Source organism: Dendrobates tinctorius, unplaced genomic scaffold (genome assembly GCF_039654945.1).
Source record: "Dendrobates tinctorius isolate UK_male_01 unplaced genomic scaffold, ASM3965494v1 ptg000070l, whole genome shotgun sequence".
Lineage (NCBI taxonomy): Eukaryota > Metazoa > Chordata > Amphibia > Anura > Dendrobatidae > Dendrobates > Dendrobates tinctorius.
The window spans coordinates 25,959,071-25,977,461 of record NW_027361738.1 but is presented as its reverse complement, the minus strand read 5'-3'; the positions used below and the strand labels follow the sequence as shown (position 1 = coordinate 25,977,461).

Below are 18,391 nucleotides of genomic sequence, written 5' to 3'. Positions count from 1 at the left end.
GGGGATCATGATGGGGCATATTTCTGCATGAAGGGGATCATGATGGGGCATATTTCGGCTTGAAGGGGATCATGATGGGGCATATATCTACATGAATGGGATCATGATGGGGCATATTTCTACATTAAGGGGATCATGATGGGGCATATTTCAACTCAAATGGGATCATGATGGGGCATATTTCTACTTGAATGGGATCATGATGGGGCATATTTCGGCTTGAAGGGGATCATGATGGGGCATATTTCTGCATGAAGGGGATCATGGTGGGGCATATTTCGGCTTGAAGGGGATCATGAAGGGGCTTATTTCTGCATGAAGGGGATCATGATGGGGCATATTTCGGCTTGAAGGGGATCATGATGGGGCATATTTCTACATGAATGGGATCATGATGGGGCATATTTCTACATTAAGGGGATCATGATGGGGCATATTTCAACTCAAATGGGATCATGATGTGGCATATTTCTGCATGAAGGGGATCATGATGGGGCATATTTCTACTTGAATGGGATCATGATGGGGCATATTTCTGCATGAAGGGGATCATGATGGGGCATATTTCTACTTGAATGGGATCATGATGGGGCATATTTCTGCATGAAGGGGATCATGGTGGGGCATATTTCTACTTGAATGGGATCATGATGGGGCATATTTCAGCTTGAAGGGGATCATGATGGGGCATATTTCTACATTAAGGGGATCATGATGTAGCATATTTCTGCATGAAGGGGATCATGATGGGGCATATTTCTACTTGAATGGGATCATGATGGGGTATATTTCGGCTTGAAGGGGATCATGATGGGGCATATTTCTACTTGAATGGGATCATTATGGGGCATATTTCGGCTTGAAGGGGATCATGATGGGGCATATTTCTGCATGAAGGGGATCATGGTGAGGCATATTTCTTCATGAAGGGGATCATGATGGGGCATATTTCTACTTGAATGGGATCATGATGGGGCATATTTCGGCTTAAAAGGGATCATGATGGGGCATATTTCTGCATTAAGGGGATCATGGTGGGGCATATTTCTACTCAAATGGGATCATGATGGGGCATATTTCTGCATGAAGGGGATCATGATGGGGCATATTTCTACTTGAATGGGATCATGATGGGGCATATTTCGGCTTGAAGGGGATCATGATGGGGCATATTTCTGCATGAAGGGGATCATGGTGGGTCATATTTCGGCTTGAAGGGGATCATGATGGGGCATATTTCTGCATGAAGGGGATCATGATGGGGCATATTTCGGCTTGAAGTGGATCATGATGGAGCATATTTCTACATTAATGGGATCATGATGGGGCATATTTCTACATTAAGGGGATCATGATGGAGCATATTTCAACTCAAATGGGATCATGATGGGGCATATTTCTACTTGAATGGGATCATGATGGGGCATATTTTGGCTTGAAGGGGATCATGATGGGGCATATTTCTGCATGAAGGGGATCATGGTGGGGCATATTTCGGCTTGAAGGGGATCATGATGGGGCATATTTCTGCATGAAGGGGATCATGATGGGGCATATTTCGGCTTGAAGGGGATCATGATGGGGCATATTTCTACATGAATGGGATCATGATGGGGCATATTTCTACATTAAGGGGATCATGATGGGGCATATTTCAACTCAAATGGGATCATGATGTGGCATATTTCTGCATGAAGGGGATCATGATTGGGCATATTTCTACTTGAATGGGATCATGATGGGGCATATTTCTGCATGAAGGGGATCATGATGGGGCATATTTCTACTTGAATGGGATCATAATGGGGCATATTTCAGCTTGAAGGGGATCATGATGGGGCATATTTCTACATTAAGGGGATCATGATGGGGCATATTTAATAAATAAATAATTTATTTATTTAATATAATATTTAATATAATAAATAATAATAATAATATTTCTGCATGAAGGGGATCATGATGGGGCATATTTCTACTTGAATGGGATCATGATGGGGCATATTTCGGCTTGAAGGGGATCATGATGGGGCATATTTCTACATTAAGGGGATCATGATGGGGCATATTTCAGCTTGAAGGGGATCATGATGGGGCATATTTCTACATGAATGGGATCATGATGGGGCATATTTCTACATTAAGGGGATCATGATGGGGCATATTTCAACTCAAATGGGATCATGATGTGGCATATTTCTGCATGAAGGGGATTATGATGGGGCATATTTCTACTTGAATGGCATCATGATGGGGCATATTTCTGCATGAAGGGGATCATGGTGGGGCATATTTCGGCTTGAAGGGGATCATGATGGGGCTTATTTCTGCATGAAGGGGATCATGATGGGGCATATTTCGGCTTGAAGGGGATCATGATGGGGCATATTTCTACATGAATGGGATCATGATGGGGCATATTTCTACATTAAGGGGATCATGATGGGGCATATTTAAACTCAAATGGGATCATGATGTGGCATATTTCTGCATAAAGGGTATCATGATGGGGCATATTTCTGCATGAAGGGGATCATGATGGGGCATATTTCTACTTGAATGGGATCATGATGGGGCATATTTCAGCTTGAAGGGGATCATGATGGGGCATATTTCTACATTAAGGGGATCATGATGGGGCATATTTCTGCATGAAGGGGATCATGATGGGGCATATTTCTACTTGAATGGGATCATGATGGGGTATATTTCGGCTTGAAGGGGATCATGATGGGGCATATTTCTACATTAAGGGGATCATGATGGGGCATATTTCTGCATGAAGGGGATCATGATGGGGCATATTTCTACTTGAATGGGATCATTATGGGGCATATTTCGGCTTGAAGGGGATCATGATGGGGCATATTTCTGCATGAAGGGGATCATGGTGAGGCATATTTCTGCATGAAGGGGATCATGATGGGGCATATTTCTACTTGAATGGGATCATGATGGGGCATATTTCGGCTTAAAGGGGATCATGATGGGGCATATTTCTACATTAAGGGGATCATGGTGGGGCATATTTCTACTCAAATGGGATCATGATGGGGCATATTTCTGCATGAAGGGGATCATGATGGGGCATATTTCTACTTGAATGGGATCATGATGGGGCATATTTCGGCTTGAAGGGGATCATGATGGGGCATATTTCTGCATGAAGGGGATCATGGTGGGTCATATTTCGGCTTGAAGGGGATCATGATGGGGCATATTTCTGCATGAAGGGGATCATGATGGGGCATATTTCGGCTTGAAGGGGATCATGATGGGGCATATTTCTACATGAATGGGATCATGATGGGGCATATTTCTACATTAAGGGGATCATGATGGAGCATATTTCTACTCAAATGGGATCATGATGGGGCATATTTCTACTTGAATGGGATCATGATGGGGCATATTTCGGCTTGAAGGGGATCATGATGGGGCATATTTCTGCATGAAGGGGATCATGGTGGGGCATATTTCGGCTTGAAGGGGATCATGATGGGGCATATTTCTGCATGAAGGGGATCATGATGGGGCATATTTCTACATGAATGGGATCATGATGGGGCATATTTCTACATTAAGGGGATCATGATGGGGCATATTTCAACTCAAATGGGATCATGATGTGGCATATTTCTGCATGAAGGGGATCATGATTGGGCATATTTCTACTTGAATGGGATCATGATGGGGCATATTTCTGCATGAAGGGGATCATGATGGGGCATATTTCTACTTGAATGGGATCATAATGGGGCATATTTCAGCTTGAAGGGGATCATGATGGGGCATATTTCTACATTAAGGGGATCATGATGGGGCATATTTAATAAATAAATAATTTATTTATTTAATATAATATTTAATATAATAAATAATAATAATAATATTTCTGCATGAAGGGGATCATGATGGGGCATATTTCTACTTGAATGGGATCATGATGGGGCATATTTCGGCTTGAAGGGGATCATGATAGGGCATATTTCTACATTAAGGGGATCATGATGGGGCATATTTCAGCTTGAAGGGGATCATGATGGGGCATATTTCTACATGAATGGGATCATGATGGGGCATATTTCTACATTAAGGGGATCATGATGGGGCATATTTCAACTCAAATGGGATCATGATGTGGCATATTTCTGCATGAAGGGGATTATGATGGGGCATATTTCTACTTGAATGGGATCATGATGGGGCATATTTCTGCATGAAGGGGATCATGATGGGGCATATTTCAGCTTGAAGGGGATCATGATGGGGCATATTTCTACATTAAGGGGATCATGATGGGGCATATTTCTGCATGAAGGGGATCATGATGGGGCATATTTCTACTTGAATGGGATCATGATGGGGTATATTTCGGCTTGAAGGGGATCATGATGGAGCATATTTCTACATTAAGGGGATCATGATGGGGCATATTTCTGCATGAAGGGGATCATGATGGGGCATATTTCTACTTGAATGGGATCATTATGGGGCATATTTCGGCTTGAAGGGGATCATGATGGGGCATATTTCTGCATGAAGGGGATCATGGTGAGGCATATTTCTGCATGAAGGGGATCATGATGGGGCATATTTCTACTTGAATGGGATCATGATGGGGCATATTTCGGCTTAAAGGGGATCATGATGGGGCATATTTCTACATTAAGGGGATCATGGTGGGGCATATTTCTACTCAAATGGGATCATGATGGGGCATATTTCTGCATGAAGGGGATCATGATCGGGTATATTTCTACTTGAATGGGATCATGATGGGGCATATTTCGGCTTGAAGGGCAGGGTCGGACTGGGGTGTGTAGGGCCCAGCAAGGGAATTAATTTTAGGGGCCCACCTACAGTAATGTACAACTCAACATTTAGGCTTTGAGACAGCGGAATTACACTATGGGTATTTTTAGGGACTGCTTCTTCTGATTTTTCTTCAGAAACATAGGGTTGTTTAGAAGACATTGCTCTATAAGTAAAATAATATATTACATTTTATCTGCTGACTAGTGATGAGCGATTATTTCCAATTATGAGAATAATGGGAAATAATTGGCTGGTCTTTTTTAACTGGTATTTGAGGGTCTAAAGTAAAATATCGGAAATCGGAATTCCGATTTCCGATATCAATAGAAGTCTATGGGGAGAAATATCGGCATTTTTAAAAATGCCAATCCCCGCTGTGTAATATAACCAGCGGGAAATCATCCCACTGGTTACATTGTCTAATAATCATTATATTTTATATATATTTTGAACGGAGCTTACTACATCGACATGATACCAGAACGGAGCTTACTACATCGACATGATACCAGAACGGAGCTTACTACATCGACATGATACCAGAACGGAGCTTACTACATCGACATGATACCAGAACGGAGCTTACTACATCGACATGATACCCGAACGGAGGTTACTACATCGACATGATACCAGAACGGAGGTTACTACATCGACATGATACCAGAACGGAGCTTACTACATCGACATGATACCAGAACGGAGGTTACTACATCGACATGATACCAGAACGGAGGTTACTACATCGACATGATACCAGAACGGAGGTTACTACATCGACATGATACCAGAACGGAGGTTACTACATCGACGTGATACCAGAACGGAGGTTACTACATCGACATGATACCAGAACAGAGGTTACTACATCGACATGATACCAGAACGGAGGTTACTACATCGACATGATACCAGAACGGAGGTTACTACATCGACATGATACCAGAACGGAGCTTACTACATCGACATGATACCAGAACGGAGGTTACTACATCGACATGATACCAGAACGGAGGTTACTACATCGACATGATACCAGAACGGAGGTTACTACATCGAAAAGATACCAGAACGGAGGTTACTACATCGACATGATACCAGAACGGAGGTTACTACATCGACATGATACCAGAACGGAGGTTACTACATCGACATAATACCAGAACGGAGGTTACTACATCGACATGATTCCAGAACGGAGCTTACTACATCGACATGATACCAGAACGGAGCTTACTACATCGACATGATACCAGAACGGAGCTTACTACATCGACATGATACCAGAACGGAGGTTACTACATCGACATGATACCAGAACGGAGGTTACTACATAGATACAATACTTACGCGCAGAATGTAACTATGGCTTCTCCCCTGTAAATTTGATGCTGAAATAAAAATGTACATATCACACTTTCTGAACATAACTGTGGCTTCTTCCCTGCGTGAATTCTCTGATGTACATTTGATTTCTTTGGAGTTGATTTGACAGAAACAAATTGTGAGCGAATAATTCATTGATTTTGAATGGAGCTTACAACATAGACATGATACCAGAGGGGGCCACTACACAGCCCAGGCAGAGAGGGACCCACTACAAGGCCCTGGCAGAGGGGGGCCCACTACATGGCCCGGTAGAGGGGGGCCAATACATGACCCAAGCAGAGGTGGGCACACTACACAGCCCAGGCAGAGGGGGGCCACTACACAGTCCAAGTAGGGGGGGGCACACTACAAGGCCCTGGCAGAGGGGGGCCCACTACATGTCCCGGTGGAGGGGGGCCACTACATATGGCCCGGTGGAGGGGGCCCGGCCCACTACACAGACCAGGCAGAGAGCGGCCCACCACACAGATCAGGCAGAGGGGGGCCCATCACACAGACCAGGCAGAGAGCGGCCCACCACACAGACCAGGCAGAGAGGGGCCGCCCATCACACAGACTAGGCAGAGGGGGGCCCACCAGTGCCACCACACAGACCAGGCAGAGGGGGGCCCATTACAAGGCGCAGAGCAGCGCTAGATGCCAATGCATTCCTCCTGAGTCCTGTACATTGGTGGCAGTGTGGGTGGCACTGCACTTTTACTTACATTAATGCAGAAGCAGCAGCAGGCAGCAGCGCTGGATGCAGTCACAGGCAGCCGAGGTGGTCTGCAGAGGCAGCGACGCGTTGTCCCGGGCTGCACACACACAGAGACAACGCGGTCACGTGAGGAGGGACACCAGGGGTGGCGTCGGCACTGCTTTCCTGCCCTGTGTGCTGTGTGGCTGAGTCGAATGGCGGAGGAGGGTGCCGCACTGTACGGGCGGGCCAGGGGCCGGGCAGACGTGATCGGGGCGGCGCCGGCGCTGCGGTACTGGCTGCTCTGACTGCAGTTTCTAATGGATGGATGATCTGATTCATCACAACACAGGGGCTGGCTGGCTCTTTTCAGCCTGGGGGGCGATCACAAGCCAGTGGCCCTCCAGTTGCTGTGCTTTTGCCCTGCTTGTCTCTTGCCGCTGCATTAAAGCAGCAGCGATAACAGGCTTTAATAACAGGCTGGTACATAGATATGGGAACAGAATGGAGCTAGCTGCATATATATTGGAGCAGAACCAAGTTTACTGCCTACATAGATACTGTAACAGAAGCAAGCTGACTACATAGACACGAGACCGGAACCAAGAATGCTACGTAGACAAGGAAACTGACTGGAGCTTACTACAGAGATATGGGAGCAGAACCGAGCTAACTACAGAGAAATGGGAAAAGAGCGGAGCTTACTACAGAGATATGGGAGCAGAACAGAGCTTACTACAGACATATGGGAGCAGAACCGAGTTTACAACAGAGATAAGGGAGCAGAACCGAGTTTACAACAGAGATAAGGGAGCAGAATCGAGCTTACTACAGAGATAAGGGAGCAGAACCAAGCTTACTCCAGAGATATGGGAGCAGAACCAAGCTTACTCCAGAGATATGGAAGCAGAACTGAGCTTACTACAGAGATATGGGAGCAGAACCGAGCTTACTCCAGAGATATGGAAGCAAAACGGAGCTTACTCCAGAGATATGAGTGCAGAACCGAGCTTACTCCAGAGATATTGGAGCAGAACGGAGCTTACTAGAGAGATAAGCCTGCCACAGTCCCACCGCCCGCTCTTGGAAAAACTCATCTTCTACACCACGTCCTCACCAATCTATTAACAGTTCCCAGCAAACACCAGATCACATACATAACCAGCAGCTTTTGTTTTGGCCAAAAGAATTTTTAAGCCACCACCACAACAAGGTAGACTCTTTTGGCCGGGCCATATTCTAGTCTTACTTATTAAACATTTCCTAAAATATCCAATACTCTTTTTAGGTTTATTTCTATTTATTTTTCTTTAAGGGAATGAGTGGCATATATTTTTTAGAATGACCATTAATACCACATACAAGGGACAAAAACTGTCACACCATGACCAGACCATATATTACCACCACATAGCGACCGAATAATACCATATATAAGGAACAAATACCTCCATACCATGACCAGACCACATATTACCATCACATAGTGCCAAATAATACCACATACAGGGAGAAACACCGCCACACCATAACCAGATCACATACTACCACCATATAGTGACCAAAGACTACAATACAGATCATTAATAAAAAATTACACAACACTAATGCCATTATACACAGGAGCTTTGTATATAGTGTACAGGTAATACAGAGCTCATCAGTGACATTATACACAGGAGCTCTGTATACAGTGTCAGTGTCCAGGTAATACAGTGATTACCTGTGACATTATACACAGAAGCTCTGTATATAGTGCACAGTGAACAGGTTATAGTGTATAGTGTCAGTGTACAGGGAGCACACTGACTCACCAGTGACGTCTCCAGCTGATGTCCCTCATCTTTGCTTTTCTTTTTTATGCAGGGCAGACGGCCATCATTTCTTTCAGCCAGGACTCGTCTCTGCGTAAAATAACACAAAGTTACCTTGAGCATGGCTTCCACAGCACATTCCCCATTTTTCCCCTTTCTTCTACACTACACATCTAAATAGACGTGCACCCACCATTAATATATAATAATCCACCATTCCAAATATAAATTATAATTCAACACTGCGCCCCCACCAACAATAAATAGCAATTTCCCCACCTAATATATACATTAATTAGCCCCGTACTCTTCCACCAATTCATTACCAGTCACTGCATCCTCAATGTCCCCCAATATGTGCCTCCCGCTCCCCCAATTCGTTATAGTTATATGCCCCTTCCGCCCCAATTCATTGTCATGTCTTTCTCTCCCACCCTCTATTCATTATCAACTGCTCTACCCCACATTCAATACATCATTTACTCCCATCACCCTGAAAACTCATTATTTGTTCTCCCCAGGTCCTCATTTGTTCTCCCCATTCCCCACCTTCAATTCAATTGCTGTCCCTGTCCCTCATTTCATCATTTGCAGTCCCCCTCACTTCATCATTCGCTGTCCCCCTTTCCCCCTCTCTTCATCATTTGCAGACAGTCCCCCATTCTCCCCCCATTTCATGTGCAGTCCCCCATTCTCCCATTTCATGTGCAGTCCCCTTTCGTTCATGTGCAGTCCCCTATCCCCCTCACTCACATCATCATATGCAGCCCCCCTCCGTCATTTGCAGCCCCTTCCAACATTTGCAGGCCCCATTCCATTATTTGCAAATTGCAGAACCCCCCTCCATCATTTGCATCCACCCTTTCATCATTTTCAGCACCCCCTTCATCATTTGTAGCCCCCCTTCATCATTGGCAGCACCCCCTCCATCATTTGCACTGCAGCCCCCTACATCATTTGCAGCCCCACTATCATTTCCAGCACCGCCTCCATCATTTGCTGGCCTGCTCCATCATTTCCAGCACACCCCTCCATCATTTCCAGCACCCCTTCCATCATTTCCAGCACCCACTCCATCATTTCCAGCACACCCCTCCATCATTTGCATCCACCCTTTCATCATTTTCAGCACCCCCTCCATCATTTCCAGCACCCCATCCATCATTTCCAGCACCCACTCCATCATTTCCAGCACCCCCTCCATCATTTCCAGCACCCCCTCCATCATTTCCTGCACACCCCTCCATCATTTCCAGCCCCCTCCATCATTTCCAGCACCCCCTCCATCATTTGCAGCACCCCTCCATCATTTCCAGCCCCCTCCATCATTTGCAGCCCCCCTCCATCATTTCCAGCACCCCCTCCATCATTTGCAGCACCCCTCCATCATTTCCAGCCCCCTCCATCATTTCCAGCACCCCCTCCATCATTTGCAGCACCCCTCCATCATTTCCAGCCCCCTCCATCATTTGCAGCCCCCTCCATCATTTCCAGCCCCCTCCATCATTTCCAGCACCCCCTCCATCATTTCCAGCACCCCCTCCATCATTTCCAGCACCCCCTCCATCATTTCCAGCCCCCTCCATCATTTCCAGCACCCCCTCCATCATTTCCAGCACCCCCTCCATCATTTGCAGCCCCCTCCATCATTTCCAGCACCCCTCCATCATTTCCAGCACCCCCTCCATCATTTCCAGCAACCCCCCTTTCATCATTGGCAGCCCCCCTCACCCATTTAATTCATTTGATAAAGAAAAAGAAAAAGGTTTTTCATACTTACCTCCCCAGTGATCCCCAGCAGGCACAGCTGCAGCTCCTCTTGTCATGGCAGACGCTGTACCTGGAAGGAGCCCGCCATACATTGTATCACTTTCAGCAGTGAATCAGCTAGACTGTATGGGCTGTAGTCAGGACCTGCAAGGAGCCCCTACATTCTAGCTACAGCCATGTCACATGACCAGAAGTCCAGGGAGGGCAGAGGGAGAGAGGCGGAGCTGCGCAGCTGTCAAGGTAAGACAGCTATGCACAGCGCAGAGAAAGCTGCTGGCCCACGTGTGCGCCTGGGGGGGGAATATGCCTCCCTGCCACCCGGCCCAGCCCGCCCCTGCAACACAGGTGGTACGAGCGACCACCAGTGAGTGACAGTGACATTCGGGGGCGGGGCCCACCGAGGGATCCAACGGTACCTCGGTGGGTCAGTCCGAGCCTGACTGAGCCTTACAATGGCACCTGTCAAGGAGTGGGAAATATTAGGCAGCAAGTGATCTATCAACTTTTGAAATTGACATGTTGGAAGAAGGAAAGCGCAAGAACTCTGACGTGATGGCTATACGACTGGGTCATGGCATCTCCTAAGTATGGTGTAGACGTCTATGGGTACTGTGATTTGTACAATTGTTTGCGTTTCTTTGGCTGATACATTTATGCGGGCACGTCTTCTCATGTTGCAATAATCTTATAGAAAATATTGCTGGACACATCTACGGATTATTAATTTTTTTGCTAAACACTACTTTTGTCTGGTACAATATTACGGGTCTTGTACATTTGTGAGGCTACAATATGGCTGTGGACTGTTCTGTGTTGGCATTACTGATTGGTATATAATAATTCTTCATTGGGCATCAAATTGGGGAATAGCCACACAGTGTCACAACCGATCAGTACTATGTGATTACTAACAATTGTGGGAATTATTTGCGTCACTAGCGCTATCACCTGCATGGTTTTGGTGGTGTGATCTGAATGATATGGGATGGTATTACCGTAGGTTGGGACATATATCTGAATCGCTGTCATGAACACTGACAGATGCTCTTTAACTGACATATGACTATTGTGTGACTAATATTTAATGACTAAATTTAGTATATTGGGAGAGCCCCGGGCTTCAGTCTCTGTCGACTGACTGATGAGCAACAACAAATGATTCTGTGAAATATATCAACAAGACTCTTTTGATTCATACTTTAAATTGTGCTTTTTATTTTTCTGGAAAAAAAGAAATATAGAATGAAATAAGCATTGTCATTATGGTCTCTACTTAGATTTTACAGGTAGCAAAATATATTTATCTATGGAATATCAATATATCTGTTTAGAGACTATCCTCAAAATAAAGCAGCACTATAGAAAACTGATATAGCAAAGGGGTGCAAGCCTTAGGGCACCAACTCAGTATCCTCCATATACAGTGGTATGTAAAAGTTTGGTGCCCCTGGTCAAAATTACTGTTTATTGTGAACCGTTAAGCAAGCTGAAGATGAAATGATCTCTAAAAGAACTAAAGCTAGAGATTACACATTTCCATTGTATTTTAGGCAAAATATATTTATATATTTTCATCTTTTACATTTAAAAAATTGCAAAAAGGAAAATGGGCTGATGCAAAAGTTTCAGTTTGTAAACACTTTTTGTAGCCAGCCAAGAGACATTTAGTTCTTGAGTGATTTTCATCCATTCTTCCTTGAAACATTCATCAAGTTTTGTGAGATTCCTGGGTCGTCTTGAATGCACTGCTATTTTGAGGTCTAGCTACAGATTTTCAATGATGTTCTGATTAGGGGACTGTGAGGGTCGTTATAAAGCCTTCAGATTGCGCCTTTTGAGGTAGTCTATTGTGGATTTTAACATGTGTTTAGAATCATTATCCATTTGTAGAAGTCATCCTCTTTTCAGCTTCAGCTTTTTTTACAGATGGTGTTATGTTTGCATCAAGAATTTGTTGAAATTTCATTGAATCCATTCTTCCCTCTACCTGTGAAATTTTCCCCTTGCCATTGCCTGCAACACAACTCTAAAACATGATGGATCCACCCCCATGTTTAATGGTTGGTGAGATGATCTTTTCCTTAAATTCTGGGCTTTTATCTCCACACATATCATTGATCATTGTGGCCAAAGAGGACTTGTTTCCAAAATACATTAGGCTTGTTTAGATGTTCTTTTGCATACTTCTGATTCTGAATTCTATGGTGAGGACGCAGGAGAAGTTTTCTTCTGATGAATCTTCCATGAATGCCATATTTGTGCAGGTGTCTCTGAACAGTAAAGCAATGTTCCACAACTCCAGAGTCTGCAAAATCTTTCTGAAGGTCTTTTGCAGTAAACTGGGAGTTATGATTTGTCTCTCTTGCAATCCTACAAGCAGCTCTCACTGAAATTTTGCTTGGTCTTCCAAACGTTATCTTGCCCTCCACTGTTCCTGTAAACTGCCATTTCTTAAATGCATTTCAAACTGAGGAAAGGGCAACTTGAAACTTGTTATCTTCTTATAGCCTTATCCTGCTTTGTGGCCCTCCATCATTTTCATTTTCACAGTGCTAGGCAGCTGCTTAGAAGAATCGATGGCTGCTGTTTATTTGGCACAAGGTTAAAGGAGGCTGGATTTTTATAATTTTGTATCACCTGGCCTTTCCTAACGATGATAGTAAATAAGACATAACCCTAACAGGCTACTTAAGGTCTGAACCCTTAGTCAAAGTTATCTGAGCACACGAATCTCCAAGGTTGCCCAAACTCGAGGGGCGTGGCTATGTAGTGCACGAGAGAGGACGCTTGCCGGGAGAGCTCCTCAGGATCCTGCATTATCCTGACATTTGGACCCTTTCTTCTTGGTGTTTCTGGAGCTGCCAGGACCCCTTTAGACAGCGGGACCCCCTTGGACCCTCATAAGAGGACGGGAGCGGTTCTCTATCAGCGGGAGACCGGGGAGACTGGAGCAGGCAGCTGCTTCTCCACGAGGCGGCGGCCATCATGGACGCGCGTCTCTGCTACAGAGAGCTGCGACGTCGCTCATACTGCTGCTCGGGCAGCGAAGACAACGGCTGACAAAACAGGGGAGACATGCAGTGAGTGCCCTGGAAAAATTGGGCCCTGCGTGCTATTTCCCCTCTATCATTTAACCGCTGCACCGTCCGGCGTTAGTATTGTGGGAGGCTCTGCACACCCTCCCCCTGCGGCTGCTGTCTCAGTGGGGACCCCTCTCTCTCCCCTGGCCGCAAGGAACCTTATCTATACAGTGTGAGCCGCTGTCTTCACAATTTCATGTGGCCCCTCATCTATGTGGCTTGAGCTGTAACTATTTATTAAGAGTCCTGCTGTGCTCGGTGGATATTCCTGGGGCATATACCTTCAGCTATCTTATTGGATCAAGCTGCAGTCGACCATGAGTAAATTTAAAGGGGCAGGAGCAGCAGAGAAACTAAGGGAATATGCAAGACCAGGTCCCTCTGAAAGTGCACAACCTCATAGGAATACTTCCTCTCAAGCTCAACGTAAAAATCGTCCTTCGGGGGGTGAGGAGGAGGCTGAGCAGGAGGAAATGACCCTTAGCCTGCATCAATTGTTCAGACGCCTGTTTATCTCCCTTACCAGAACATCCCTGAAGGAAAAAATGTAAGATGTTTATACGGAGGTGGGGAGACTTCGTCAAGATATGCAGGCCATGAAGGGATGCATTACGGAGGTGGAGACGAGGTTGTCCAAGGTGGAGGATTCCATTACACCTATGGAGGCCAAATTGGCGAAAGTGGCGGGCTCTATGAATGCTTGGAAGCATATTGCAGATGACTTGGAAAACAGAATGCGCCAGAATAATATTCGCATCATTGGTCTGCCTGAGCGCTTGGAAGGTCGGCATCCTGAGCCGTTTCTGGAGGATTGGCTTAAGACCTCCCTGGGAGATGAATGCTCATCAGTATTCACTGTCGAAAGGGCTCATAGGGTCCCTACAAAATCTCTGCCTCCAGGGGCCCCACCTCGGCCTTTCCTGGCACGCCTCCTCAATTGTAAGGACAGAGACACCATTCTGCGTCTTGCAAGACTAAAAAGTCCCATCAAGTTCAATAATGCTGTGATCTCCATTTTCCCGAACTTTTCTATGGAACTCCAGAAGCAGTGGGCACAATTCATCGAAGTTAAGAAACGGCTCAGGGAAAGAAACATTGTGTACTCAATGATATATCCGGCCCGGCTTTGGGTTATTCACGGGGACACCTCCGTGTTTTCACGGATCCAGTGGAGGCGACTGAATGGCTACAGTCCCATAGGGGATCCCCTGCGAAAGAATCTTAATATGACGGCTGTTAATTCGGATCCTTTTAATTAAAGATCTACTTGGAGCTTTCTTTGGTGGGTATCCAGTTACCAACAATACCGGACACTGTGCTCAGTGATGGTATCCCCTAGCCTATTTTTTGATGGGGGCGTGAGACTGTGCTCCTATATTGTCAGGCTCTTGTTCTGTTTTTTTCTTTTTCAAAAGTTTTAGTTTTTACGAGTATAGTTATTTGGGTAAATGCCGCAGCCGATGCCAACTTTCTTATCTATGTGATATCTCTGCAGTCTGTTCGGGCACCACTATGCAACATATTTGGATGGGCGGGAATGGGTTCGGAATTGATATGTATGACCTGGAATGTAAGAGGTATAAAACTCCCCCAGAAGAAAATTAAGGTGTTCTCACAAATTAGACAATATCGCCCTCACATTGTGGCCCTGGTTGAGACGCACCTGACCAGAGATACCGTTCGGTGTGTGCAAAAAACGTGGGTACAATGGTTTATACATACTTTTCATACTAGCTATTCAAGGGGGGTTTCATTGTTAATACATAGGGATGTTCAGTGGGAGACCAGGGAGGTCCGGAAAGATCCCGAGGGACGGTTTGTGTTTACATGCGCTGATCAACTGTCAGAAATATGTTATTCTGTATATTTACAACCCCCTCCGGCCAATATGTCAATCATCCAAAAGGCACTGAGCTTTGCCCTGAATTACCCAGATGCACATGTCATTTGTATGGGAGACTTTAATTTGGTCATGGTCATGAATAATCATCTTGACAAATTGAGATTGGGTGATGGAATACACATCCCAGCTGTCACAATTTATGACGGGTAGTGGGTGGCTGGATTCATGGAGAGTGCGCCATCCAGAGACAAGGGAATATACTTGCCATTCCTCCACTAAACGCTCCCTATCTCGCATAGACTATTTCTTTGGATCCAGCAGCCTAGCGACATGGGTGGATAGTATTGAACATGGCAGCAGGGGGATTTCAGACCACAGTCCGGTTGTTCTTAAACTTAAATACGGGCCATCGACCAATAGGATAACCTGGAAACTAAATCCTTTTTGGCTGAAATTGATAAAACCACCTGATAAAACGATTGATCAGCTACGTTACTTCGTCTCGTCCCACCCTGAACCCCGAAATATTAATTTATTTTGGGATACTCTTAAAGCTTATCTGAGGGGTTGTTTATCCTCCACGATCTCTTATATTAAACGAGTAACATCGGAGGAGGATGGCGAGATGGAGCGACATTTGAAAGAATCGGAGGTCGCCTACATATCTGACCAAACTAATGGTAATAGGGTGGAGTGGTTGATGGCTCAAAGGTTATATACTCAACATATTGACACTAAGACTAAACGTAAATTATTTTTTGCCCGACAATCAAATTTTGAGATGGGGAATCAGGCAAGCAAATTTTTGGCTTATCTAGTGCGGCAACATAACACCACTAATACAATCTTACAGATTCGCAGTTCCGATGGTACTTTGGCCTCTAGAACTGAGGAAATATTGAAATGCTTTTATGATTATTATAGCTCATTGTACAATTCTAAGTCTGATGTTGACAGTCCGGGGTGTCTAAACTACCTGTCAGATATAGAGTTTCCCACACTAAGTCCTTCCCAGCTGACCTTTATGGACGCTGAGTTTACTCTGGAGGAGGTAGAGGATTCCATGAAGGATATGGCCTCTGGGAAGGCCCCTGGGCCGGATGGATTTCCTATCGAACTGTATAGGGAATATCAGGAGATATTGGCGCCTCTCTTGCTGAAGGTGTTTCGTGGGATTTGGGAGGGGGGATGCATGCCGGAATTCTTCTATGAGGCTAATATAATAGTTCTAAAAAAGGAGGGGAAGGATCCTTTAGATTGTGGATCTTATCGGCCTATATCATTGGTAAATGTGGATTATAAGATCTTTGCGAAGATTTTGGCCAACAGGTTGAACTCAGTCATATTAGACCTCATACACTCTGACCAAACTGGCTTTATGCCTGGTAAGAGCACCTCCATCAATATTAGACGAGTCCAGTCGGTGGTCCAATATAGCTCTCTGGTGTCGGACAATGAATGGGCATTGTCATCGCTCGATGCGGCCAAGGCCTTTGACTCTCTTGAATGGCCTTTTCTCTGTGCATGTTTGCATAGGTATGGATTCGGTGATAAATTTCAAAAATGGGTCAGTATATTATACATGAAGCCTAGGGCCCGGGTCATCGTAAATAGTTCCATATCTGAGCCCTTTTCATTACATAGGGGAACTCACCAGGGGTGCCCCATTTCTCCGGCCCTTTTTGCGCTTGCAATCAAGGCACTGGCAATTCGTATTAGATCTTCCCCTGGTATTACTAGGCCTATATGCTGACGATATGGTGACATTTATGGATAAAGCGGGGGAAACCCTGACAAGAGTGATGAATACCATAAATAAATTCGGTAAATATTCTGGCCTATATATAAACTGGGAGAAATCTGCTTTGATGCCTCTTTCCCATGCTCCAATGCCACGACTTGAAACTCTCTCCTCACTGCCCATTGTAACCAGTTTCAAGTATTTAGGTGTCCATATTTCTCAAGACAGTAAGTTCGATCTGCAACTTAATATATATCCACTATTGGAGATACTTAAGGCCAAATTTGCGATCTGGGGTATACTTCCACTGTCTGTGGCTGGACGCATTAATTTAATTAAAATGATACTACCCAAGCTTAGTTACTTTCTCCAACATAGTGCTGTAGTGGTGCCCAGATCCTTTTTCGCTAATCTGAATTCCCAGGTCACATCTTTTATATGGGGGAAGACCAGGCCCAAACTTAAACTATCCACTTTGCAGAGACCCAAGAAGGGAGGGGGGGCAGCGTTACCTGATTTCTTTCTGTATTATTTGGCCGGACAGGCCAAAGCCATAAATACATGGATGCCCGGTGGTCACCTTCCTAATTCTGAGGATCACCTGCTTTATGCCGCACAGGTTAGCTGCCCGCTGGGTTTTTTGGAAATGAGGAAAATAAATGTCCCACGGTTGTTGCCCCTGCTTCGTCTGGCACGGTCAGTGTGGAAGCAGATTAAAAGAGTGGTTGGATTTGAGGATATTATAGCTGAGATGCCTCTATGGAATAATGGGTGTGGAAGCAGATTAAAAGGGTGGTTGGATTTGAGGATATTATAGCTGAGATGCCTCTATGGAATAATGGTTACCTTCTAATGTTACTTGTACACCCATCTGCTGAGTTTTGGGCTCAGCATAATGTTTTCATGATAGGCGATATATATGATCACGGAACTCTGATATCTTTTGAACAACTACAAGTTAACCGCAATGTCCCGAGATCCAAGTTCTTTCGCTATTTACAACTAAGGTCAGCTATTCAATCACATACAAGGTGTGTAGGTATAGATACTGCTATTTTGTCCCTACCCTTGATAGGGATCCTTAAATCCCAGGCCCCCAGGGTCTCATCTCCTCTCTATCTACATATATGCTGTCAGTAGGGACAGGACCCACCATAGACTCCGTTAAGAAAAAATGGGAGAGGCTCATCCCGGATACACAAGGAGAGGAGTGGGAAAAAATCCTGGAGTCCTCGATTGGGGTATCTCCGTCTGTTAATG

At 45.1% G+C, this 18,391-nt stretch overlaps 1 protein-coding gene across 2 annotated transcripts in view; it reads right to left on the bottom strand.

Moving 5' to 3' along the window:
* The window catches only part of VILL (villin like), a 156,069-nt gene that overhangs the window by 90,025 nt on the left and 47,653 nt on the right, over positions 1–18,391 (bottom strand). Inside the window, exon 1 of one of the 2 annotated variants that reach the window (XM_073581475.1) lies at positions 8,698–8,835. The exons of the other annotated variant lie outside the window; for it this stretch is intronic. Coding sequence (XP_073437576.1) covers positions 8,698–8,820 — 123 coding nt within the window. The 5' untranslated portion in view covers positions 8,821–8,835. Of the gene's footprint in view, positions 1–8,697; positions 8,836–18,391 lie in introns of those variants that run through there. 2 annotated transcript variants of the gene reach the window in all.